Below are 26,117 nucleotides of genomic sequence, written 5' to 3' on the forward strand. Positions count from 1 at the left end.
CCCCTTCCCTCTCCCCCTCCCCCCCTTCCCTCTCCCCCTCCCCCCTTCCCTCTCCCCCTCCCCTCCCCCTCCCCCCTTCCCTCTCCCCCTCCCCCCTTCCCTCTCCCCCTCCCCCCTTCCCTCTCCCCCTCCCCCCTTCCCTCTCCCCCTCCCCCCTTCCCTCTCCCCCTCCCCCCTTCCCCCCTTCCCTCTCCCCCTCCCCCCTTCCCTCTCCCCCTCCCCCCTTCCCTCTCCCCCTTCCCTCTCCCCTCCCCCTTCCCTCTCCCCTTCCCTCTCCCCTCCCCCTTCCCTCTCTCCCCTCCCCCTTCCCTCTCTCCCCTCCCCCCTTCCCCTCCCCCTCCCCCTTCCCCTCCCCCTTCCCCTCCCCCTCCCCCTTCTTCCATTCATTCTCTCCGATCTTCCCGCCTCTTCCTCCCCACTCCACCCTTCCATTCTTGCCCGTTTGCGGCCTCAGGCTCCGCCTTTAATCTCTCCTTCTCTCCTCCACCCCTTCCTCCCTGGCCCTGCCGATTCGCCACTACCGACACCGCCGCAGTCATGCCGTCCTCTTCCCAAACCGAATCCCAAACTGAGACCGGGAGCCGCTACGCCGACCTCTTCTCCCGGCTCGACACCAACGGCGACGGGCGGATCGACGTGCGGGAGCTGCAGGCGGCTTTGAAGGACCGAGGCCTGGGTATGGAGGCCCAACAGGTGAGCGAGGGGCAGAGAGAACGGTGAGAAGGAGGGGTGAGTGGTAGGAGGGAGGAGGACGAGGAGGGCTGAGTAGTGGGGAGGAGGAGGGGAGAAGGGGGAATGGAGAGGGGAAGGGGAGGAGGAGGGGAAGGGGAGGAGGAGGGGAAGGGGAGGAGGAAGGGGGGTGAGGAGGGGAAGGGGAGGAGGAAGGGGAAGGGGAGGAGAGGGTGAAGAGGAGGGGAGGGGAAGAGGAGGGCAGAGTGGTAGAGGGAAGGGGAGGAGGAGGGCAGAGTGGTAGGGGAAGGGGAGGACGAGGGGATAGGGTGATGGGGAGGGAGGAATGGGAAGAAGAGGGGTAAATGGGGAGGGGAAGGGGAGAGGGAGGGGATAGGGTGAGGTGGAGTGGGGAGGGGGAAGCAAAGGGGCTAATGGGGAGCACGGTATGGAAGGGGAGGGGAGAGGAAGGGGAAGGGTGAGGAGAGAGGGAGGTGGGGAAAGGGAGAGGAGAGTAAGGGGGAGGAAGAGGGAAAAAGGAGGGAGGGGAAGGGGAGGGCGGGGGAGGAAGGGGAAGGAGAGGGAGGAAGGGGGAGGGGAAGGAGAGGGAGGAAGGGGGAGGGGAAGGAGAGGGAGGAAGGGGGAGGGGGAGAGGAAGGGGGAGGGGTAGGGTGAAGGAAGTGGGGAAGGGGAGTGGAGAGGAGTGGGGAGGGGAAGGGTGAAGGAAATGGGGAAGGAGAGTGGAGAGGGAGGGGGAGGAAGAGAGGGAATGGGAGGAAGCGGGGAGTTGGAGAGGGGTGTGGAGGGAGGAGGAGGAGGCCATTAGTAGGGAGAGAGGGTGTGGTGCATCTTTGCACCCGTACCCTGGACACCCAAAATGAATGTTAATCCCCACTGGCTGATGGCCACATTCATGCAAATACAGGCATCTCAGGTCCAAATGGAGTGTTTCTTTGCAATTAACCCTAATCAGGAAGCGGAGTTTTGAGCTGTATTTTAAATTCAATGTGCAAACCATAATCAAATCTGAAGAACAGCTGCTGTTGAAATTAATATTTGCTATGTACCCCGACTCCAGAATATGCCCTAATGGGCCTCCACCACATGGATCTTGACAGATCAGGGTCATGATCCAGTGGCATGGAATGCAAGATGGCAGGGCGCCCTTTACCCCTTCACTGCTGGACCCTGCCTCCATCTTCACTGCCATTATGATGTGTCATCAATTTCTACCGGCTCCACTGCTGGGTTCGGTTACTCTCTGCTTGCCTTACCGCTATGGCTGACACCACCAGGAGCTAAGCTGCAGAGGGCATTGCTCTTGGGATCTCAGGAGCTCTCAGGCCTCTCCACCATAACAAGCTGATGATACCCAGGGAAGTCACACTTATTTCATCCCTTCAGTTAGGAGACCAGAGCTATGGACCAATATCTAATTGTGGTCTAGACTGGCCACATAGATTTAACTGAAGACACCTTTGCACTTCCATTTCCTCCATTACATATAAGACTATGTAAGACCGGTGGCATTGACCTCCCACATCATGAACACCCTGGAGAGACTTGCTCTGGAGCTGCTCCGGCCTATGGTCAGGCCACACTTAGATCCCCTCCAGTTCGCCTACCAGCCCCTACTAGGAGTTGAGGATGCCATCATCTACCTGCTGAACCGTGTCTACGCCCACCTGGACAAGCCAGCGAGCACTGTGAGGGTCATGTTTTTTGACTTCTCCAGTGCGTTCAACACCATCTGCCCTGCTCTGCTGGGGGAGAAGCTGACAGTGATGCAGGTGGATGCTTTCCTGGTGTCATGGATTCTTGATTACCTGACTACTAGACCACAATACGTGTGCTTGCAACACTGTGTGTCCGACAGAGTGATCAGCAGCACTGGGGCTCCACAAGGGACTGTCTTGTCTCCCTTTCTCTTCACCATTTACACCTCGGACTTCAACGACTACACAGAGTCTCGTCATTTTCAGAAGTTTTCTGATGACTGTGCCATAGTTGGATGCATCACCAGGGAATATGAGGCTGAGTACAGGGCTACGGTAGGAAACTTTGTCACATGGTGTGAGCAGAATTGTCTGCAGCTTAATGTGAAAAAGATTAAGGAGCTGGTGGTAGACCTGAGGAGAGCTAAGGTACCGGTGACCCCTGTTTCCATCCAGGGGGTCAGTGTGGACATGGTGGAGGATTACAAATACCTGGGGATACGAATTGACAATAAACTGGACTGGTCAAAGAACACTGAGGCTGTCTACAAGAAGGGTCAGAGCCGTCTCTATTTCCTGAGGAGACTGAGGTCCTTTAACACCTGCCGGACGATGCTGAGGATGTTCTACGAGTCTGTGGTGGCCAGTGCGATCATGTTTGCTGTTGTGTGCTGGGGCAGCAGACTGAGGGTAGCAGACACCAACAGAATCAACAGACTCATTCGTAAGGCCAGTGATGTTGTGGCGATGGAACTGGACTCTCTCACAGTGGTCTCTGAAAAGAGGATGGTGTCCAAGTTGCATGCCATCTTGGACAATGTCTCCCATCCACTACATAATGTACTGGTTGGGCACAGGAGTACATTCAGCCAGAGACTCATTCCACCGAGATGCAACACAGAGCGTCATAGGAAGTCATTCCTGCCTGTGGCCATCAAACTTTACAACTCCTCCCTTGGAGGGTCAGACACCCTGAGCCGATAGGCTGGTCCTGGACTTATTTCCTGGCAAAATTTACATATTACTATTTAATTATTTATGGTTTTATTATTATTTAATTATTTATGGTGCAACTGTAACAAAAAACAATTTCCCCAGGGATCAATAAAGTATGACTATGACTATGATGCAGTAGATGTGGTGTACTTTGACAAGGTGCCACACATGAGGCTGCTTGGAAAGATAAGAGCCCATGGAATTACTTGCATGGGTGGAGCATTGGCTGATTGGCAGAAAACAGAGAGTGGGAATACAGGGATCCTCCTCTGGCTGGCTGCCAGTTACCAGGAGTCAGTGTTGGGACCACTGCTTTTTACGATGTATGTCAGTGATTTGGACTATGGTATAAATGGATTTGTGGCTAAATTTGCCAATGATTAGATTAGGTTATGTGGACTCTCAGTCCTTGTTTATTGTCATTCAGAAATGCATGCATTAAAAAATAATACAACGTTCCTCCAGAATGATATCACAAAAAAAAGGACAAACCAAGACTAAAACTGACAAAACCACATAAATATAACATATAATTACAACGATGCAAAGCAATACCATAGTTTGATATAGAGCAGACCATGGGCACGGTAAAAAAAAAGTCTCAAAGTCCCAATCGACTCATCATCTAACACAGGCGGCAGAAGGGAGAAACTCTCCCTGCCATGAACATCCAAGCGCTGACAACTTGCCGATGCATTGGAAGCACCCAACCGCAGCTGACTCTGAGTCCATCCGAAAACTTTGAGCCTCTGACCAGCCGCTCCGATACAGCGTCTCCGAGTACTGTCCTTTGTTGAGCGCTTCGACCCCGGCCACCAAGCAACAAGCAAAGCCGACCACACAGTAGCAGCAGCAGCGAAGCAGGCATTTCAGAAGTTTCACCAGATGTTTCTCTGTGCTCTCATGTCCGTCTCCATCAAATCAGGATTGTGCACGGCACCCTACTTGACAAATAACAGATATCACCACCGGAGTGGCCTCTGCGAGCTGCATTGTGCTGCTATCTTCTCCTCCCACCGTCATTTTATGATACAAAGATAGGTGGAGGAGCAGGCAGTGTTGAGGAAACAGAGACTTTGATAGTTTAGGGGAATAGGCAAAGAAGTGGCAAATGAAATACATTGTTGGAAAGTGTATGGTCATGCACTTTGGTGGAAGAAATAAACAGGCAGACTATTATTTAGTTGGGGAGATAATTCAAAATGCAGAGATGCAAAGGGACTTGGAAGTCCTTGTGCAGGATACCCTAAAGGTTAACCTCCAGTTTGAATTGGTGGTACAGAAGGCAAATGCAACGTTGGCATTCATTTCCAAAGGTATAGAATATAAGAGCAGGGATGTGATGTTGAGGCTCTACAAGGCACTCGTGAGACCACATGGAGTATTGTGTGCAGTTTTAGGTTCCTTATTTTCCTTATTTTACTGACATTGAAGAATGTCCATGGTGGGGGATTCTAGGACAAGAGGGTACGATTTCAGGATTGTAGGACATCCATTTAGAACAGAAATGCGGAGAAATTACTTTAGTCAGAGGGTGGTAAATCTGTGGAATTTGTTGCCACGAGCGGCTATGGAGGCTAAGGCAGAGATAGATGGGTTCTTGATTAGCCGGGGCATCAAAGGGTATGGGGAGAAGGCAGGGGAGTGGGGATGACTGGAAGAATTGGATCAGCCCTTGATTGAATGGCGGAGCAGACTCGATGGGCCGAATGGTCTATTTCTGCTCCTATATCTTATGGGCTTATCCCTATTATAAAGGGTCACCCCTCAATTTTGAGCCTGTGCCCTTTAGTTCTGGATACCCTCACCATTGGAAACATCCTCTCCTCATCCAACCTATCAAGTCCTTTCAACATTCTGTAGGTTTCAATGAGATCCCCACACATTCTTCTAAATTCCAGTGAGTACAGACCCAAAGCTGCCAAATGCTTCTCATATGTTAACCCCGTCATTCCTGGAATCATCCTCGTGAACCTCCTCTGGTCTCTCCAATGACAACACATCCTTTCTGAGATATGAGGCCCAAAACTGTTGACAATACTCCAAGTGTGGCCAGACTAGTGTCTTATAAAGGCTCAGCATTATCTCCTTGATTTTATATTCTATTTCCCTGGAAATAAATTCCAACATTGCATTTGCCTTCTTTACCACAGACTTAGCCTGTGTATTAACCTTCTGGGAGTCTTGCACGAGGATTCTGAGTTCCTCTTGACCTCTGATGTTTGAAACCTCTCCTCATTTAGATAATAGTCCACACTATTGTTCCTTTTATGAAGATGCATTATCATACATTTCCTAACACTGTATTCCATCTGCCACTTTTTTGCCCATTCTTCCAGTTTGTCTAAGTCCAGCTGCAATTGCATTGCTTCCTTAGCACTACCTACCCCTCCACCTATCTTCGTATCGTTCGCAAACTTTGCCACATAGCCATCAATTCCATTATCTAAATCACTGACAAATAGTCTGAAAAGCAGTGGTCCCAATACTGACCCCTGAGGAGCACCACTAGTCAACGGCAGCCAACTAGAAAAGGCTACTTTTATTCCCACTCGCCACCTCCTGCCTGTCAGCCATTACACTATGCATAGCATTATCTTTCCTGTAATGCCATAGGATTTTATCTTGTTAAGCAGCCTTAACAAGCCTTAAGTGTTGCACATGTATCATCCATTAGGTGGGGAGACAAGACGTGTACAAAGTATTCTCCCTTCTTTCACGTTCTGTGTCAGATATCTCTCTTGTCTTGGGCAGGAGGGAATCCAGATGTTTACACAAAACTCCATTCTCTTGCCAATTGAATTCACTCCAGATGGTACCAAAATATAGTTAAAAGCACTAGATACCGGGCAGTCCAAAAAACGTTACAGGTTCTGGAAAGCTGAAATAAAAGCAGAGCATGCTAGAAACCCTCAGCGTGTCAGGCAGCATCTGTGGAGAGAAACCCTTCATCAGATCTCTAAAGGAGACATAAACAAATTAGTTTTAAGTCGTAGAGTGATGCAGCATAGCTAGTCTCTTTAGTCCATTCGCTCCATGCTGACCTTGAGGGCCACCCAGCTAGTTCTCCACTGCAGGTAGGTGGGGAAGATTGAAGAGGATAAAGGGTACATCTGTGTTAGGAATAGGGCAAGGTTACTGGGAATGAGTAAATGGGTTAGTAGCTCAGATGTCTGAATCTGGGAGTGTAGGCAATGACTGGTAGTTCTGGCTGTGCTCATGGGAAGAGTAAAACTGAATAAATATCACAAAGCATGGAATGCTATGGACCAACCTGTGGTAAATGGATTAGTTTAGAGGTACCTGCTGGTGAGTTGAAGGGCCTGTCTCTGAGCTAAATGAAATGGTCTGCTCCGACTCAAAAAGCTGCAGCGTGCAGATAGATGAGTTATAAATTTCTAGAGCACTACGTACAGAAACAGACCTTTTGGCCCATCTGAAAAGCTGCCAGCCTGTTTTTCAGCATAGTCCCTTCTAGGCATCTCTGAGGTTCTAATGAACAGAAAAGACAAAGGAGAACAAGTTGCTGGTATGCCTTTGTACCTTCAACAGGCTTTTGATAGGTGCTATGCAAGAGACTACTAAGTAATTACAGGGTATAAACTGACATTGGTTAAACAGAGTCAAACTACGATAAACAGGTAATAAGAGAGGAAGAAAATTCTGAAATAAAAACAGAAAGTGCTGGGAAACCTCAGCAGGTCAAGCAGCATCTGTGGAAAGAGAAACTTAGCATTTCAAGTATGTGACACTTGATGAGAAATGGGAACGAACATTACGAGGAGGAGGAATAGGTGATGATAGGATCAGGTAGGGGTAATAGTGATACTCTAGACTGAAGCATGTCAATATCGAGGAGGAGGAGTTCCTGGGTAGCTTGAAGAACATTAAGGTGCTCAGTGCCCAAGCCTGATTGAATCTATCCCAGCGTATTGCAGGAGGCGAGTGCTATGGCCTTGACAGATCTTTTTATCCTGTTTAGCCATGGATGAGGTGAATGTTTTCCTTTGTTTAAGAAGGTCAGCAAGGGGAAAAAAAAACAGGCAACTATAAGCCAGTTTGGTGGTGGCAAAATTATTGAAGATTTTTAGGGAGAGGATTTCCTTGCTTTTGGGTAAACATGAACTTATTAGAGGTAGTAGGTATAATTTTGTGTGGGGAAGCCATGTCTCAAAAATTTGAGTGTGTTTTTTGGGGAAGTAATGAAAATAATTGGAGAGAGTGGGTCCACATGGACATTTGACAAGATCCCAAAGATTATGCCGCTTGGGCTGTATGTGCTTTTTTACTAATTTGGATCATGTGGTCTGATTAGTAAAGGCAGACAACTTGAACAGCAGTTGATTGTTATAAAACTTATTGAAGGACAGAGCAGGATAATTTTGAAATTTGGGAGGGTGGAGAAATTTGAATGGAGTTTTATCTATGCAAGTATGAGATGATGCACTTTAGGAGGTCAGTGCAAGAGGAACGTACAGTAAGTAGCAGGATCCTGAGGAGTGTTGATGGACAGAGATCGTGGGCTGTGAATCTAGCTCTCTTAAACCTGGCAATACACGTGAAGAGGTCTATGAAGAAGACATACAGCATACTTGCATTCATCAGTCAGGATGCTAAGAAGAAATGTTAAGAAGCCATGATGCAGCTGTATAAAACTTTGGTTTGGCCCCATTTGGAGATTCGTGAGGTTATGATTGCAGTGCTGTAGGGAGGACACAAATTTTGGAGAAGGTGCAGAAAAGGTTCACAAGGATATTGCCAGGAACGAAGTGTATTTACCATAAGGATTGTTTTCTCCGGAGTATAAGAGAACTAGAGAATGTACAAAATTCTGAGAGGCAGAGATAAGATAAATAGTTTTATTTTACCAGCACTAAAGGGCATAGATTAAATGTGAGAGAGGGGAGTTTAAAGGAAATTTGTGGGGAATGTTTTAGACACAGAGAAACAGTTATGATAACGATGTTTAAGAAACACTTAGACACCTGAACAGACAGGGAATGGAAGCGTAGGACCATGTGAAGGCAGATGAGGTTATATACTTTGACATCATGGTTGGCACAGATACTGTAAGCCGAAGGGCCTGTTTCTGTGCTATATCTGCTCTACATTCTACACTTGTGCATTTTAGACACAGATGATGTTTCAATACAATAATTGGTTCTCACATCTGACTGGATGAGACAGAAGGACACAAATTCCGATGATCTATTTAGAACTACAAAACTACATTGATTAGGACAGAACAAAGCAAGTGTTAAAATACTTTATCTAGGAGTGCGTGGGTTCCCCTCACCTCAGCACCCATCCCATTCGATCCGCGGCATCGTCCACGACTAGCCCATTGGTGAGGCCCCAAAAACTACCCATAAGCCCCCCCCCCCAAAGCACTCTATTTTACACCCTTTCCACTGATATGAAGTGCTGGAGAAAGTGGACCAATACATGGCACCATTTCAAAGAACCAAATTAGAACCGATCGTCATTTGTCAGCAGTCTCATCATTTGTCATGAGTCTCATACCTATGTGCATGAATATCAAATTCACTTCCAGTAAAAATAATTTCAATTCCCCCCCCCCCTTTCTATTCCCCACTCTGGTTTCTTACCTCTTCTCACCTGCCTATTACTCCTTCTCCCTATCTCCTCCACTCTCCTCTCATATCAGATTCTTTCCTCTCCAGCCCTTTACTTCAGAATCAGGTTTATTATCATTGGCATGTGATGTAGAATTTGTTAATTTAGCAGCAGCAGTTCAATGCAATGCATAATTTAGCAGAGAGAAAAAAATAATAAAATAAAAATAATAATAAATAAACAAGTAAATCAATTACATATATTGAATAGATAAACATAGTGCAAAAACAGAAGTACTGTATATTTTAAAAAAAAGTGAGGTAGTGTCCAAAGCTTCAATGTTCATTTAGGAATTGGATGGCGGAGGGGAAGAAGCTGTTCCTGAATCACTGAGTGTGTGCCTTCAGGCTTCTGTACCTCCTACCTGATGGTATCAGTGAGAACAGGGCATGCCCTGGGTGCTGGAGTCCTTCCTACCCACCTGGCTTCACCTATCACCTTTTAGCTATCCTCCTTCCCCTCCCTCCACTTTTTTATTCTGGTGTCTTTCCCCCTTCTTTCCAGTCCTGAAGAAGGCTTTCAGCCTGAAATGTCGACCACTTATTCCACAGATACTGCCTGACCTGCTGAGTTCCTGCAGCATCTTATATGTGTTGCTCTGGATTTTGCAGAATCTCTTGTGTTTATGATTTGTGATCCTGCGTTCAGCAAGTTCACATGGTTGTTCCCACAGTGTTGCATTCTTGTGCTTGTATTCCTATCGTAGTATTCAAAGTCTGTTAATTTCAAGGCCACAGTAGTGGTGAGACATTGTGATAAGCAAGATGGCGCCAGCAACCAACAGGAATAACTACAGCATCCTGCAGACAGTTCACAAATCTACTTCTTCATCTTCTTTTAAATATACTTCTACTGTAATCTGTGTGTGATTTAAGCCTGTAATTTACATTTTGATAGTGTGTTTTTGGGCCGACTGAGTGATCTGCTGCATTTGCTGTTGCTGAGGGAATTTGGCATTGTTGAGAGCAAGGCTGAAAACGGTGTGTGTGGCATAATGGTGGAGTGCGAACCCATGATTGTCTCCAATTCCTGACCAACTTGCCAATTAAAATGTTGAGCAAGACTGAAATCATTGAGGATGAGAGCAGAAGGCAAGCGTTGTCTGTGTACGTTTGACTTCCTCTTCCTTTCACTCACTACTGCTGGTGGAAGATGCAAGAGTCCTGGGTCTTGGGCAAGGTTTAATCAATGCAGTTTGCGGATTGGACTCTGCACTTCATGTCATGTGTTACTGGTTACTCAGCCTGCAGTCAAAGAATGACACAGTGCCATTTTGAATTGAACTAAACCTCACATTCTGAGACTGTTTCAAGGACCCTGCAGTTTGATATTTAATATTCTGTGTGTTATTTACTCATTTTTTTGCCGTTTGCATGATTTTGTTTTTGCACCTTGGCTACTTGATGCTTTCTTTGAATGGGTTTCATGGTGTTTCTTTGTTTGCAACTGTCTGCGGGATGACAAATGTCAGGGGTGCATATGCATACATACTTTGATAAAAAAATGTACTTTGAATCTTTGAAGCATAAAGATTAACCCAATACTTTGCAGATGAGAAATTTCTTCAGCCAAAGTTTTTGAACGTCTGGAATTCTCTAGCTGAGAGTGTGGAGGTTTGGTCACCGAGAGACTGATTGATTTTTAAATGGGAGATATTTGACCATAAGACATAGGAACAGTTGTAGGTTATACAGCCCATCGAGTCTGCTCTGCCATTTCATTACGACTGATCCATTTCCTCTCAAACACGAGGAAATCTGCCGATGCTGGAATTTCAAGCAACACACATAAAAGTTGCTGGTGAACTCAGCAGGCCAGGCAGCATCTCTAGGAAGAGGTACAGTCGACGTTTCGGGCCGAGACCCTTCGTCAGGACTAACTGAAAGAAGAGCTAGTAAGAGATTTGAAAGTGGGAGGGGGAGGGTTCCATGTCCCATTCCCATTCTGATATGTCTATCCACGGCCTCCTCTACTGTAAAGATGAAGCCACACTCAGGTTGGAGGAAAAACACCTTATATTCTGTCTGGGTAGCCTCTAACCTGATGGCATGAACATTGACTTCTCAAACTTCCACTAATGCCCCACCTCCCCCTCGTACCCCATCCGTTATTTATTTATTTATTTATGTATATACACGCGTTCTTTTTCTCTCTCTCTCCTTTTTCTCCCTCTGTCCCTCTCACTATACTCCTTGCCCATCCTCTGGTTTTTTCCCCCCCTCCCCCTTTCTTTCTTCCCGGACCTCCTGTCCCATGATCCTCTCATATCCCTTTTGCCAATCACCCTGTACAGCTCTTGGCTCTATCCCTCCCCCTCCTGTCTTCTCCTATCATTTCAGATCCCCCCCTCCCCCTCCCACTTTCAAACTTCTTACTAGCTCTTCCTTCAGTTAGTCTTGACAAAGGGTCTCGGCCTGAAACGTCGACTGTACCTCTTCCTAGAGATGCTGCCTGGCCTGCTGCGTTCACCATTTCCTCTCAACCCTGTTCTCCTGCCTTCATAACCTTTGATGCTCTGACTAATCAAGAAACTATCATCCTCCACCTTAAATATACCCAATCACCTGACCTACACGTATGCCTGTGGCATTGAATTCCACAGATTCACTGCCTTCTGGCTAAAGAAATCCCTCCTCATCTCTGTTCTAAATAGATGTCAGTCTATTCGGAGGCTGTGTCCTCTGGTTCTAGACTCCCTCACCACAGGAAACATCCTCTCTGTATCCATTTGATAGGATTCAAGGAGATTACCCCCCTCCATTCTGAATTCTAGTGAGTAGAGGCCCAAAGCCATCAAACGCTCCTCATATGATGAGCCTTTCAATTTTCATTAACCTTCTCCGAACTCTCTCTGATGTCATTACGTTCTTTCTTAAATAAAGGGCCCAAAACTACACACAATACTACAAGTGAGGCCTCAGCATTACATCCTTGCCTTTACACGCTAGCCCTCTCGAAAGGAGTGCTCACATTTCATTTGCCTTCCTCACCACTAACTCAAGCCCATGATTGACTCCATATTACTATTTAACTATTTATGGTTTTATTACTATTTATTATTTATGGTGCAACTGTAACGAAAACCAATTTCCCCCGGGATCAATAAAGTATGACTATGAATATTTCTTGCCAATTAAAGCATCAAGGAAGATTGAAATCAGCGAGGACACAAACACAAGACGAGTCCAGTGCCATCTGCCTGCGAGTGACCGGTTTCTCTCTTGCTCTTGCTCACTGCTTCTGGAGGAAGGTGTCTGCTTTTGATTGGTCTCTCTCTCCCTCTTGCTTGTTGCCGCTGGAGGATAGTGCCAGATTCTTAGGTCTTGGGCAAGGTTTAGTCAGCCCAGTTTGTGGATTGGACTCGGTAGTTCATGTTATACGTTTCTGGTTTTTGTTGCTATTTCGTGCGATTTTGATCTGGGTGGATTGCCTTTGCAACCTGCAGTCAACGACCAATACGTGATAGATTACACTGAACTCAGCTGAGGTTGAACATTCGTGGATTGTTTCATTGATTTAGTGGTTTGATGTTTTATATTCTGTGTTTTTTGCTAATTTTTTTTGTCATTTGCGCGCTTTGTTCTTTCTTTTTTTGCACACTGGAGGTTTGATGAACAGGTTCCATGGTTTTCTTTGTTTCATGGCTGTCTGTGGGAAGAGGAATCTTAAGGTAGTAGGCTGTATACGTACCTCGATAATGAATGTACTTTGAATCTTTAAATCTTTTAATGCCTCCACAATCTCTTTCAGAACCCTGAGGTGGAGTCCCTCTGGTCCAAGTGACTTCTCTACCCTCAGACCTTTCAGTTTCCCAAGCACCCTCTACCTTGTAATAGCAACTGCACTCACTTCTGCCCCGGACACTCTGAACTTTCAGCGTACTGCTCGTGTCTTTCACAGTGAAGATTATGTAAAATACTTAATCATTTCACCTGCCATTTCCTTGTTCCCCATTGCTACCTCTCCAGCATCATTTTGCAGCATTGCAATATCTACTCTCATTTTTCTTTTACTCTTTATATATCTGGAAAAATGTTTGGTATCCTCTTTGATGTTGTTAGCTAGCTATCTTGATATTTCATCTCTTCTCCCCTTATGGCTTTTTTAGTTGCCTTCTGTTGGTTTTTAGAAGTTTCCCAATCCTCTAACTTGGCACTAATTTTTGCTTTATTATATACCCTCTCTTTTGCTTTTGTTTTGGCTCTGACTTCCCTTGTCAGCCTCGGTTATGTCATCCTAGAATACTTCTTGGGAGCGTCTCTATCCTGCGCCTTTCAAATTGTTCCCAGAAGCTCCAGACATTGCTGTTCTGCCATCATTCCTGCTAGTGTTCCCTTCCAATTAACTTTGGCAAGCTCCTTTCTCATGTCTCTGTAATTCCTTTATTCCACTTTAATACAGATACATCTGACTTTAGCTTCTCCCTCTAAAATTGCAGGGTGAATCTATCATATTATGATTACTGTCTCCTAAGGGTTCATAGAAACATAGAAAATAGGTGCAGCAGTAGGCCATTCGGCCCTTTGAGCCTGCACCGCCATTCAGTATGATCATGGCTGATCATCCAACTCAGAACCCTGTACCAGCCTTCCCTCCATACCCCCTGATCCCTTTAGCCACAAGGGCCGTATCTAACTCCCTCTTAATATAGCCAATGAACTGGCCTCAACTGTTTCCTGTGGCAGAGAATTCCACAGATTCACCACTCTCTGTATGAAGAAGTTTTTCCTAATCTCGGTCCTAAAAGGCTTCCCCTTTATCCTCAAACTGTGACCCCTCATTCTAGACTTCCCCAACATCGGGAACAATCTTCCTGCATCGAGCCTGTCCAATCCCTTTAGGATTTTATACGTTTCAATAAGATCCCCCCCAATCTTCTAAATTCCAACAAGTATAAGCCTAGTCGATCCAGTCTTTCATCATATGAAAGTCCTGCCATCCCAGGAATCAATCTGGTGAACCTTCTTTGTAATCCCTCTATGGCAAGGGTGTCTTTCCTCAGATTAGGGGACCGAAACTGCACACAATACTCCAGGTGTGGTCTCCCCAAGGCCTTGTACAACTGCAGTAGTACCTCCCTGCTCCTGTACTCGAATCCTCTCGCTATAAATGCCAGCATACCATTCGCCTTTTTCACCGCCTGCTGTACCTGCATGCCCACTTTCAATGACTGGTGTACAATGACACCCAGGTCTCGTTGCACCTCCCCTTTTCCTAATCGGCCACCATTCAGATAATAATCTGTTTTCCTGTTTTTGCCACCAAAGTGGATAACCTCACATTTATCCACATTAAATTGCATCTGCCATGAATTTGCCCACTCAGCTAACCTATCCAAGTCACCCTGCATCCTCCTCACAGCTAACACTGCCGCCCAGCTTCGTGTCATCCGCAAACTTGGAGATGCTGCGTTTAATTCCCTCATCTAAGTCATTAATATATATTGTAAACAACTGGAGTCCCAGCACTGAGCCTTGCGGTACCCCACTAGTCATTGCCTGCCATTCTGAAAAGGTCCCGTTTATTCCCACTCTTTGCTTCCTATCTGCCAACCAATTCTCTATCCACATCAATACCTTACCCCCAATACCGTGTGCTTTAAGTTTGCACACTAATCTTCTTCGACATGTTGTTTCAAAAAACCATCCCGCGTCATTTACCTTAAGCTACCAAATTAAATTCAATTGATTACACGACACTCAGTCCAGAATAGTTGATCCCCATGTGGGCTCAACCACAAACTGATCCAAAAAGTTATCTTGTAGGCATTCTACAAATTCATTCTCTTGGGATCAAGCACCCACCTGATTTTCCAAATCCACCTGCATATTGAAATCCCCTCCCCTCCATGACTATTGTAACATTGTCCTTTTGACATGCATCTTCTATCTCCTGTTTAATTTGTTCCTGACATCCTAGCTACTGTTTAGAAGCCTGTGTATAACTCCTATCAGGGTCATTTTACCTTTGCAGTTTCCTAACTCTACCCATGTGAGTTCTACGTCTTTTGATCCTATGTCATCTATTTCTAAGAATTTGATTTCATTTTTTTACCAAAAGGTCTAAGCCACCCCCTCTGCCTACCTGTCCTTTCGATACAGTGTGTATCCTTGGATGTTAAGTTCCCAACTATAATCTTTCTTCAATGATATTTCTGTGATGCCCACAACATCATACCTGCTAATCTCTAACGATGTGAAAAAATCATCGATCTTATTCCAAAAACTGTGTGCATTCAAATATAACACTCTCAGTTACCCTTTCCCATTTTGTTTCCCCTTTCACACTGCAACTCACTCCACTTACTGCAATCTTGCCCAATCATCTGCCTGTCCTTCCTAATGGTCTCACTACAAACTGCCTCTGCTTGTACACCAACAGGCCAATCCTCTGCTTGTAAACCAACAGTCCGATCCTCAGCCCTACCATTCTTCCTCCACTGCCAAGTTAGTTTAAACCCTCCCCAACAACTCTAGCAAACTTGCCTGCAAGGATCTTCATTCCCCCTCAGGTTCAGGTATCCCCCACCCCTTTTCAGATCATAAGATATAAGAGCAGAAGTAGGCCATTCAATCGTGGGCTGATCCAATTCTTCCAGTCATCCCCCCTTCCCCTACTTTCACCCCATATCCTTTGATGTCCTGGCTGATCAGATAAACTATCTATCTCTGCCTTAAATACACCCAATTACTTGGCCTCCACAGCCGCTCGTGGCAACATATTCCACAGAATTACCACCCTCTGACGAAAGTAAATTCTCCGCATCTCAGTTCTAAAAGGACGTCCTTCAATCCTGAAGTCGTGCCTTCTTCTCCTAGAATCCCCATACCATGGGAAATAACTTTGCCATGTCTAATCTTTTCAGGCCTCTTAACATTCGGAATGTTTCTATGAGATGCCCCCTCATTCTTCTGAACTGCAGTGAAAACAGCCCAAGAGCTGCCAGACGTTCCTCATACAGTAACCCTTTCATTCCTGGAATCATTCTTGTGAATCTTCTCTGAATCGTCTCCAATGTCCGTTTATCCTTTCTAAAATAAGGAGCCTAAAGTATAGAAACATGGAAAACCTACAGCACAATATGGCTGGGCGATCTGGAAGACCGTGTAAGGAATCTGGAGCAGCAGCTGGATGACCTTCAACTCATAAGGGAGAATGAGGCAGTTATAGATGAGAGCTACAAGGAGGTAGTCACACCTAGGCTGTCGGAAGCAGGTCGTTGGGTGACAGTCAGAGGGGGGAAAGCGAAGGTGAGCAGACGGGTAGTGCAGAGCACCCCTGTAGCCATTCCCCTGAATAATAAGTTTACCATCCTGGATACTGTTGGCGGGGACGACCGACCAGGTGTGAGCCACGGTGGCAGGGCCTCCGGCACTGAGTGTGACCCTGTGGTGCAGAAGGGTGAGACGGAGAAGAGGAGAGCTGTCGTCATTGGAGACTCTATAGTTAGGGGAGCAGACAGGAGATTTTGTGGACGTGAGAAGGACACCCGCATGGTTTGTTGCCTCCCGGGTGTCAGGGTCCAGGATGTCTCTGACCGGGTGCACGACATCCTGGTACGAGAGGGAAAGCAACCAGAAGTCGTGATACATGTTGGGACCAACGACATAGGCAGGAAGAGGGATGAGGTCCTGAAGTGTGAGTTTCGGGAATTAGGCAGAAGGTTGAAGAACAGGACCTCAAGGGTGACGTTCTCAGGATTGCTGCCAGTGGTACGTGACAGAGATGATAAGAATTGGAGGAGATGGCAGTTGAATGCATGGCTGAGGAGTTGGTGCAGGGAGCAGGATTTTAGATTTTTAGATCATTGGGATCTCTTCTGGGGAAGGTGGGACCTGTACAGATTGGATGGGTTGCACCTGAACTCGAGGGGGAACAATATCCTTGCAGGTAGGTTTGCTAGCATGGTTCGGGAGGGTTTAAACTAATTTGCGAGGGGGATGGGACCCAGAGCGATAGAGCAGTGAAAGAAGTGCATGGAGTAAAGCCAAATCTAACATACAGAGAGGCTTTGAGGAAAGAGAAGCAGAATAAATGGTGTAAAGACAGTAAGGTAGAAGGGCTGAAATGTGTGTACCTCAATGCAAGAAGCATCAGGAACAAAGGTGATGAACTGAGAGCTTGGGTACATACATGGAATTATGATGTAGTGGCCATTACAGAGACTTGACTGGCACCAGGGCAGGAAGGGATTCTCAATATTCCTGGATTTCAGTGCTTTAAAAGGGATAGAGAGATGGAAAAAGGGGAGGAGGGGTGGCATTACTGGTCAGGGATACAATCACAGCTACAGAAAGGGCGGGTAATGTAGCAGGATGCTCTTTTGAGTCAATATGGGTGGAAGTCAGGAACAGGGAGGGAGCAGTTACTCTACTGGGGGTATTCTATAGGCCCCCTGGTAGCAGCAGAGATACAGAGGAGCAGATTGGGAGGCAGATTTTGGAAAGGTGCAAAAATAACAGGGTTGTTATCATGGGTGACTTTAACTTCCCTAATATTGATTGGCACCTGATTAATTCCAAGGGTTCAGATGGGGCAGAATTTGTTAAGTGTGTCCAGGATGGATTCCTGCCACAGTATGTGGACAGGCCGACCAGGGGGAATGCCATACTAGATCTAGTACTAGGTAATGAACCGGGTCAGGTCACAGATCTCTCAGTGGGTGAGCATCTGGGGGACAGTGACCACCGCTCCCTGGCCTTTAGCATTATCATGGAAAAGGATAGTATCAAAGAGGACAGGAAAATTTTTAATTGGGGAAAGGCAAATTATGAGGCTATAAGGCTAGAACTTGCGGGTGTGAACTGGGATGATGTTTTTGCAGGGAAATGTACTATGAACATGTGGTCGATGTTTAGAGATCTCTTGCAGGATGTTAGGGATAAAGTTGTCCCGGTGAGGAAGATAAAGAATGGTAGGGTGAAGGAACCATGGGTGACAAGTGAGGTGGAAAATCTAGTCAGGAGGAAGAAGGCAGCATACATGAGGTTTAGGAAGCAAGGATCAGCTGGGTCTATTGAGGAATATAGGGAAGCAAGAAAGGAGCTTAAGAAGGGGCTGAGAAGAGCAAGAAGGGGGCATGAGAAGGCCTTGGCGAGTAGGGTAAAGGAAAACCCCAAGGCATTCTTCAATTATGTTAAGAAAAAAAGGATGACAGGAGTGAAGGTAGGACCGATTAGAGATAAAGGTGGGAAGATGTGCCTGGAGGCTGTGGAAGTGAGGGAGGTCCTCAATGAATACTTCTCTTCGGTATTCACCAATGAGAGGGAACTTGATGATGGTGAGGACAATATGAGTGAGGTTGATGTTCTGGAGCATGCTGATATTAAGGGAGAGGAGGTGTTGGAGTTGTTAAAATACATTAGGACAGATAAGTCCCCGGGGCCTGATGGAATATTTCCCAGGCTGCTCCACGAGGCGAGAGAAGAGATTGCTGAGCCTCTGGCTAGGATCTTTATGTCCTCGTTGTCCACGGGAATGGTACCGGAGGATTGGAGGGAGGCGAATGTTGTTCCCTTGTTCAAAAACGGTAGTAGGGATAGTCCGGGTAATTATAGACCAGTGAGCCTTACGTCTGTGGTGGGAAAGCTGTTGGAAAAGATTCTTAGAGATAGGATATATAGGCATTTAGAGAATCATGGACTGATCAGGGACAGTCAGCATGGCTTTGTGAAGGGCAGATCGTGTCTAACAAGCCTGATAGAGTTCTTTGAGGAGGTGACCAGGCATGTAGATGAGGGTAGTGCGGTGGATGTGATCTATATGGATTTTAGTAAGGCATTCGACAAGGTTCCACACGGTAGGCTTATTCAGAAAGTTAGAAGGCATGGGATCCAGGGAAGTTTGGCCAGGTGGATTCAGAATTGGCTTGCCTGCAGAAGGCAGGGGGTGGTGGTGGAGGGAGTACATTCAGATTGGAGAATTGTGACTAGTGGTGTCCCACAAGGATCTGTTCTGGGACCTCTACTTTTCGTGATTTTTATTAACGACCTGGATGTGGGGGTGGAAGGGTGGATTGGCAAGTTTGCAGACGACACAAAGGTTGGTGGTGTTGTAGATAGTGTAGAGGATTTTCAAAGATTGCAGAGAGACATTGATAGGATGCAGAAGTGGGCTGAGAAGTGGCAGATGGAGTTCAACCCGGAGAAGTGTGAGGTGGTAAACTTTGGAAGGACAAACTCCAAGGCAGAGTACAACGTAAATGGCAGGATACTTGGTAGTGTGGAGGAGCAGAGGGATCTCGGGGTACATGTCCACAGATCCCTGAAAGTTGCCTCACAGGTGGATAGGGTAGTTAAGAAAGCTTATAGGGTGTTAGCTTTCATAAGTCGAGGGATAGAGTTTAAGAGTCGCGATGTAATGATGCAGCTCTATAAAACTCTGGTTAGGCCACACTTGGAGTATTGTGTCCAGTTCTGGTCACCTCACTATAGGAAGGATGTGGAAGCATTGGAAAGGGTACAGAGGAGATTTACCAGGATGCTGCCTGGTTTAGAAAGTATGCATTATGATCAGAGATTAAGGGAGCTAGGGCTTTACTCTTTGGAGAGAAGGAGGATGAGAGGAGACATGATAGAGGTGTACAAGATAATAAGAGGAATAGATAGAATGGATAGCCAGCGCCTCTTCCCCAGGGCACCACTGCTCAATACAAGAGGACATGGCTTTAAGGTAAGGGGTGGGAAGTTCAAGGGGGATATTAGAGGAAGGTTTTTTACTCAGAGAGTGGTTGGTGCGTGGAATGCACTGCCTGAATCAGTGGTGGAGGCAGATACACTAGTGAAGTTTAAGAGACTACTAGACAGGTATATGGAGGAATCTAAGGTGGGGGCTTATATGGGAGGCAGGGTTTGAGGGTCAGCACAACATTGTAGGCCGAAGGGCCTGTACTGTGCTGTACTATTCTATGTTCTATGTACAATACAGGCCCTTAGGCCCGCAAGGCTGTGCTGAACTTGTCCATACCTTGGAACTACTTAGGCTTACCCATAGCCCTCCATTTTTCTAAGCTCCATGTACCTATCCAGGAGTCTGTTAAAAGACCCTATCGTTTCCGCCTCCACCACCGCTGCCAGCAGCCCATTCCACGCACTCACGATTCTCTGTATAAAAAAACCTTACCCCTGACATCTCCTCTGTACCTACTTCCAAACACCTTAAAACTATGCCCTCTTGTGCTAGTCTCGTGGAAAAAGCTTCTGACTAGCCAAACGATCAAAGTCTCTCACTGTCTTGTACACCTCTATCAGGTCACCTCTCATCCTCCGTCACTCCAAGAAGAAGGGGCCAAGTTCACTCAACCTATTCTCATAAGGCATGCTCCCCAATTGAGACAATATTCTTATAAATCTCCTCTTTACCCTTTCAATGGTTTCCACATCCTTCCTGTAGTGAAGTGACCAGAATTAAGCACAGTACTCCCAGTGGGGTCTGACCAGGGTTCTATATAGCTGCAACATTATCGTTCGGCTCTTAAAATCAATCCCACAGTTGATGAAGGCCAACGCACCGTATGCCTTCTTAACCACAGAGTCAAGCTGCGTAGCAGCTTAGAATGTTCTATGGACTTGGACCCCAAGATCCCTCTGATCCTCCACACTGCCGAGAGTCTTCCCATTAATGCTATATTCTGCCATCATATTTGACTTACCATAATGAACCACCTCACACTTATCTGGGCTGAACTCCATCTGCCACTTCTCAGCCCAGTTTTGCATCCTATCCGTGTCCCACTGTAACCTCTGACACCACTCCACACTATCGACAACACCTCCAACCTTTATGTCATCAGCAAACTTACTAACCCATCCCTCCACTTCCTCATCCAGGTCATTTATAAATATCATTTAAGAGTAAGGGTCCCAGAATAGATCCCTGAGGCACACCACTGGTCACCGATCTCCATACAGAATATGCTCCATCTACAACCACTCTTTGCCTTCTGAGTGCAAGCCATTTCTGGATCCACAAAGCAGTGATCCTTGGATCTCATACCTCTTGCTGTGTGACTCATTTTTCACTTGCTGCTTCTAGACACCTGACATCTCTTGGCTTTAACCAGCCTGTCAACATCAGGGACCAGTTTCTGGGCAGTTGTGATTTTCATAATGTCGTTTAGATGTCTGTGTGTCAGTTGCGAGTGCAGTTTGGATTTGTTAATGTTCATTATGGAGAACGCCTGCTGACAGAGATATATTGTCCAAAACATACAAAGGATCTTTGAGGCAAAGTCTGTCATCTTGGGGTACATCGGTCTCAGGTATTGATAGAATGAGCCCAGACCCACATTCTCAAATTTATATGTCAAAGCCGAGTTACACTGATTTTCAATTAGTTCCATTTGAAGTTCCTCTGACACATCTGATGCTGTGTTGATGGCAAACAGCGAGCAAAATAGTGAGAATTCCTTCTCGAGCTGAGTGAAGACTTGGAAACGATTCTGAAACTCACTTTTCAGCCGTGATATTTTGTCCTTGTACCTGTCCATGTCGTCATTATTCCCATGAGCGACACGCACAGACTGCAAAGCGGGGAAATGAGCTGGGTTGCTCCGGGATAGTTGTATCTCCCACAGGCCTAATTTAATTTGAAAGGCACAAATGCTGTCGTAGTATTCCATATCAAGTTTGTTTCGGCCTTGCATGTTAACATTAAGCACATTTAAGTGCTCTGTTATATCCACCAAAAATGCAAGATCATGAAGCCAGTCTGGGTCATCCAACTCTGCCACTGGCTTCCCTTTCTCGTTCATGAATAGTCCAATTTCCGCATGTAATTAAAAAAAACGTTTGAGCACAACCCCACTGCTCAACCAGCGGACTTCAGTGTGGTAGGGTAGGCCGCGTCCAATATTACTTTCAGACAAAAGAGTGTCAAATTGCCAATGGTTGAGTCCCTTGACTCTAATAAAATTAACCATTTTGATCACTACATCCATGACATTGTCCATTTTCAGGCTCCTGCTACATAAGGCCTCTTGGTGTATGATACAATGAAAATTCCAGAATTCCTGCTTTGGATTCTCTGTTTGAACTTTCTCTCTGAGTTTCGCAACAACACCTGCTTTTTTCCAGACCATGGATGGTGTGCCATCTGTTGCCAGGCTGACAGCCTGACTCTAGTCAACCCCCAGTCTGTCCAAGGCCTCGACGAGGCTGGAGAAAATGTCGTTCACCGTTGTGCTGTTTCTCATGGGCACCATCTCCACAAACTCCTCGGGTGACAGTCAAAGATGCATTAACACCACGAATAAATATTCCCAATTGAGCTACATCAGTCACGTCGGTGCTCTCATCAATTGCAATAGAGAAGGCAATAAATGACTTCACTTTGTCTTTTAGTTGACTGTTCAAATCTCCTGCAAGATCCCTGATTCTCTGTGCCACAGAATTTCTTGACAAGCTGATGTTACCAAAAGCCTGACTCTTCTCAGGGCACCAGCTCAGCCACCGTCAGCATGCATGCTTTGATGAATTCCCCCTGAGTATGGCTTCGACGCAGCAGCTATTTTGTTGGCAATAATATAGCGGCTTTGACAGCTCCATCATGAGTCTCTCGAATTAGGGTGAACACTGATTGCTGTTTTTTCAGAGCTGCTTCAAGCTCGTTTACCTTTTGCGTTCTGAGTCATCCTGCATACTTGTCATATTTTTCTCCGTGTGACGTCTCATAGTGCCATTTGATATTTACTCTTTTGCCGCAGCCACTTGTGGTGAGCATATCAGACACACAGGTTTGCCGTTCACCTCACAGAAGAAAAAATGATCTTTCCAATTATCGTTGAATATCCGACCTTCGATGTCAACTTTTCTTTTCTTGGAAAGTATTTTGAACCACAGCAGCAAACAGTCTCAGCCTTGCTACAGGTGTTACTTACCTGAGTACTCTGTCAGAGTACCCTGTGTCTGACAACGTAAGTGGGGCCCTAGTGGTCTTCAGTGCAGGGTGGTAGGTGTTTATGCACAGCGGCTGGTTAACTGTCGCCTATTGTTGTCTAAGTACACACAACAAGCTGCCGGCGCGGCAGGCGGCACAGACAGCGGTGGGGGAGAGAGCGGCTGCCGTACAGGTACATAAATGATCGTGAATATACTTTTTATCCCCCAAATAATCCCGTGGGCCGGATTGGACCCCTTCATGGGCCGGTAGTTTGACACCCCTGCCCTAACTTGTCTGTTCCTATCCCTCTCCAATGCTATGGTAAAGGAGATAGAATTCTGATCACTATTTCCAAAATGCTCTCCCATTAAGAGACCTGACACCTGACCAGGTTCATTTCCTAATACCAGATCAAGTGTAGCCTCTCCTCTTGTAAGCTTATCTACATATTGTGTCAAGAAAGCTTCCTGAACACACCTAACAAACTCCACCCCATCTAAACCCCTCACTCTAGGGAGATGTCAATCAATATTTGGGAAATTAAAATCTCCCACCGCAACAACCCCGTTATTATTGCACCTTTGCAGAATCTAGCTCCCTATCTGCTCCTCAATGTCCCGATTGGGTGGTCTATAAAAAAACAACCAGTAGAGTTATTGGCCCCTTTCTATTCCTAACTTCCACCCACAGAGACTCCGTAGACGATCCCTCCATGACTTCCTCCTTTTCTGCAGCCGTGACACTATCTCTGATCAAGTGCCATGCCCTCACCTCCTTTGCCTCCCTCCCTGTCCTTTCTGAAACATCTAAAGCCTGGCACTCGAAGTAACCAATCCTGCTTCTGAGCCATCCAAGTCTGTAATGGCCACAAGATCATAGCTCTAAGTACAGTACTGATCCACGCTCTAAGCTCATCCACTCCTCATAATACTCCTCGCATTAAAATATAAAACTATCAGACTGTGTGCGTCCCTTCTCTATCACCTACCTATCCTCCCTTTCGCACTGTCTCCATGCTTTCTCTATTTGTGAGCCAACTTCTCTTTCCTTCATCTCTTCTGTTTGGTTCCCACCCTCCAGCAATCCTAGTTTAAACTCTCCACAATAGCCTTAGCTAAACCTCCCCGCTAGGATATTGTTCCACCTAGGATTCAAGTGCAACCCGTCCTTTTCGTACAGGTCACACCTGCTCCAAAAGAGGTCCCAATTATCCAGAAATATGAATCGCTGTCCCCTGCTCCAATCCCTCAGCCACGCATTTATCCTCCACCTCATTCTATTCCTATACTCACTGTCACGTGGCACAGGCAGTAATCCCAAGATTACTACCTTTGAGATCCTGCTTCTCAACTTCCTTCCTAACTCCCTGTAGTCTGTTTTCAGGACCTCCTCCTTTTTCCTACTTATGTCATTGGTACCATATGCACCACGATCTATGACTGTTCTCCTTCCCACTGCAGCATATCTTGTACACGATCAGAAACATCCTGGACCCTGGCACCTGGGAGGCAAACTACCATCCGTATTCCTTTCCTGCGTTCACAGAATTGCCTGTCTGACCCCCTAACTATAGAGTCCCCTATCACTGCTGCCATCCTCTTCCTTTCCCTACCCTCTGAGCCACAGGGCCAGATTCTATACCAGAGGCATGACCACTGTTGCTTCCCCGAGGTAGGCCATCTCCCGCAACAGTACTCAAATAGGAGTACTTATTGTTCAGGAGGACAGCCACTGGCGTACTCTCTAGCATCTGCCTCTTGCCTTTCCCTCTCCTGACTGTTACCCACTTATCTGTCTCCGGAAGCCCCAGAATGACTACCTGCCTATAGCTCCTCTCTATCACCTCCTCACTCTCCCTGACCAGACGAAGGTCATCGAGCTGCAGCTCGACGCACCTAGTGCAGATGTGGCCATCTGGGAGGCTGGGAGTCTCCAGGACCTCCCACATCTGACACCGAGCACAGAAGACTGGCCTCAAACACATACTTTCTGTCTGTATTCTACTCAGATAACCTACCTTGCCTCGACCCGTAATCGTCTAAGCCCTGTTGAGCCAAAGCCTTCCTACTCTGTCTCCCTCTACTCTGATGCCCACTGTATATACCTGTCTTATTTTTGGACTGCACTGCACACAATACTCCGTGTGGTCTCATGAGTTCCTTATAGATCCTCAACATCACATCCCTGCTCTTGTACTCTATACCTCTAGAAATGAATGCCAACATTGCATTTGCCTTCTTCACAAGCAACTCAACCTGGAGGTTAACCTTTAGGGTATCTTGCACAAGGACTCCCAAGTCCTTTTGCATCTCTGCATTTTGAATTCTCTCCCCATCTAAATAATAGTCTACACCAAAGTGCATGACCATACACATCCAACATTGTATTTTATTTGCCACTTCTTCGCCCATTCCCCTAAAACAGTGGTCCCCAACCTCCGGGCCGCAAAGAATACAATGGTGCAACGGTAGCCAGAATGCACCCAGCACATCCTTAAGAAAAAAGCCGAAATAAACAAGCTAATTAATTACGTGCCTAATTAATTAGCTTGTTTATTTTGGCTTTTTTCTTAAAGATGTGCTGGGTGCATTCCAGCTACCGCTGCACTGCTGTATTCTTTGCGGCAATGTATCGGTCCGCGGCCCGGAGGTTGGGGACCACTGCCCTAAACTATCTAAGTGTCTCTGCAGGCACTCCGTTTCCTCAACACTACCCGCTCTTCCATCTATCTTTGTATCATTGGCAAATTTAGCCACAAATCCATTAATCCCATAGTCCAAATCATTGACATGCATCGTAAAAAGCAGTGGTCCCAACACTGACCCTGTGGAACTCCACTGGTAACCAGCAGCCAGCCAGAATAGGATCCCTTTATTCCCACTCTCTGTTTTCTGCTGACCAGCCAATGCTCCACCCACGCTAGTAACTTCCCTGTAATTCCATGGGCTCTTATCTTTCTAAGCAGCCTCATGTGCGGCACCTTATCAAAGGCCTTCTGAAAATATAAGTACACCACGTCTACTACATCTTCTTTGTCTACCCTGCTTGTAATTTCCTCAAAGAATTGCAGTAGGTTTGTCAGGCAGGATATCCCTTTCAGGAAACCATGCTGGCTTTGGCCTGTCTTGTCAGGTGCCCCTAGGTACTCTGTAGTCTCATCCCTAACAATCGATTCCAACAACTTCCCAACCACTGATGTCAGGCCAGTAGGTCTATAGTTTC

General features: G+C 46.3%; 1 protein-coding gene across 1 annotated transcript in view; it reads left to right on the forward strand.

Moving 5' to 3' along the window:
* The first annotated feature begins 413 nt into the window (after positions 1-413).
* LOC134355082 (mitochondrial adenyl nucleotide antiporter SLC25A24-A-like) overlaps positions 414-26,117 on the forward strand; it is a 90,884-nt gene continuing 65,180 nt past the window's right edge. The window contains exon 1 of the mRNA XM_063064826.1: positions 414-693. Coding sequence (XP_062920896.1) covers positions 538-693 — 156 coding nt within the window. The 5' untranslated portion in view covers positions 414-537. The remainder of the gene's footprint in view (positions 694-26,117) is intronic.

Source organism: Mobula hypostoma, chromosome 12 (genome assembly GCF_963921235.1).
Source record: "Mobula hypostoma chromosome 12, sMobHyp1.1, whole genome shotgun sequence".
Taxonomy (NCBI): domain Eukaryota; kingdom Metazoa; phylum Chordata; class Chondrichthyes; order Myliobatiformes; family Myliobatidae; genus Mobula; species Mobula hypostoma.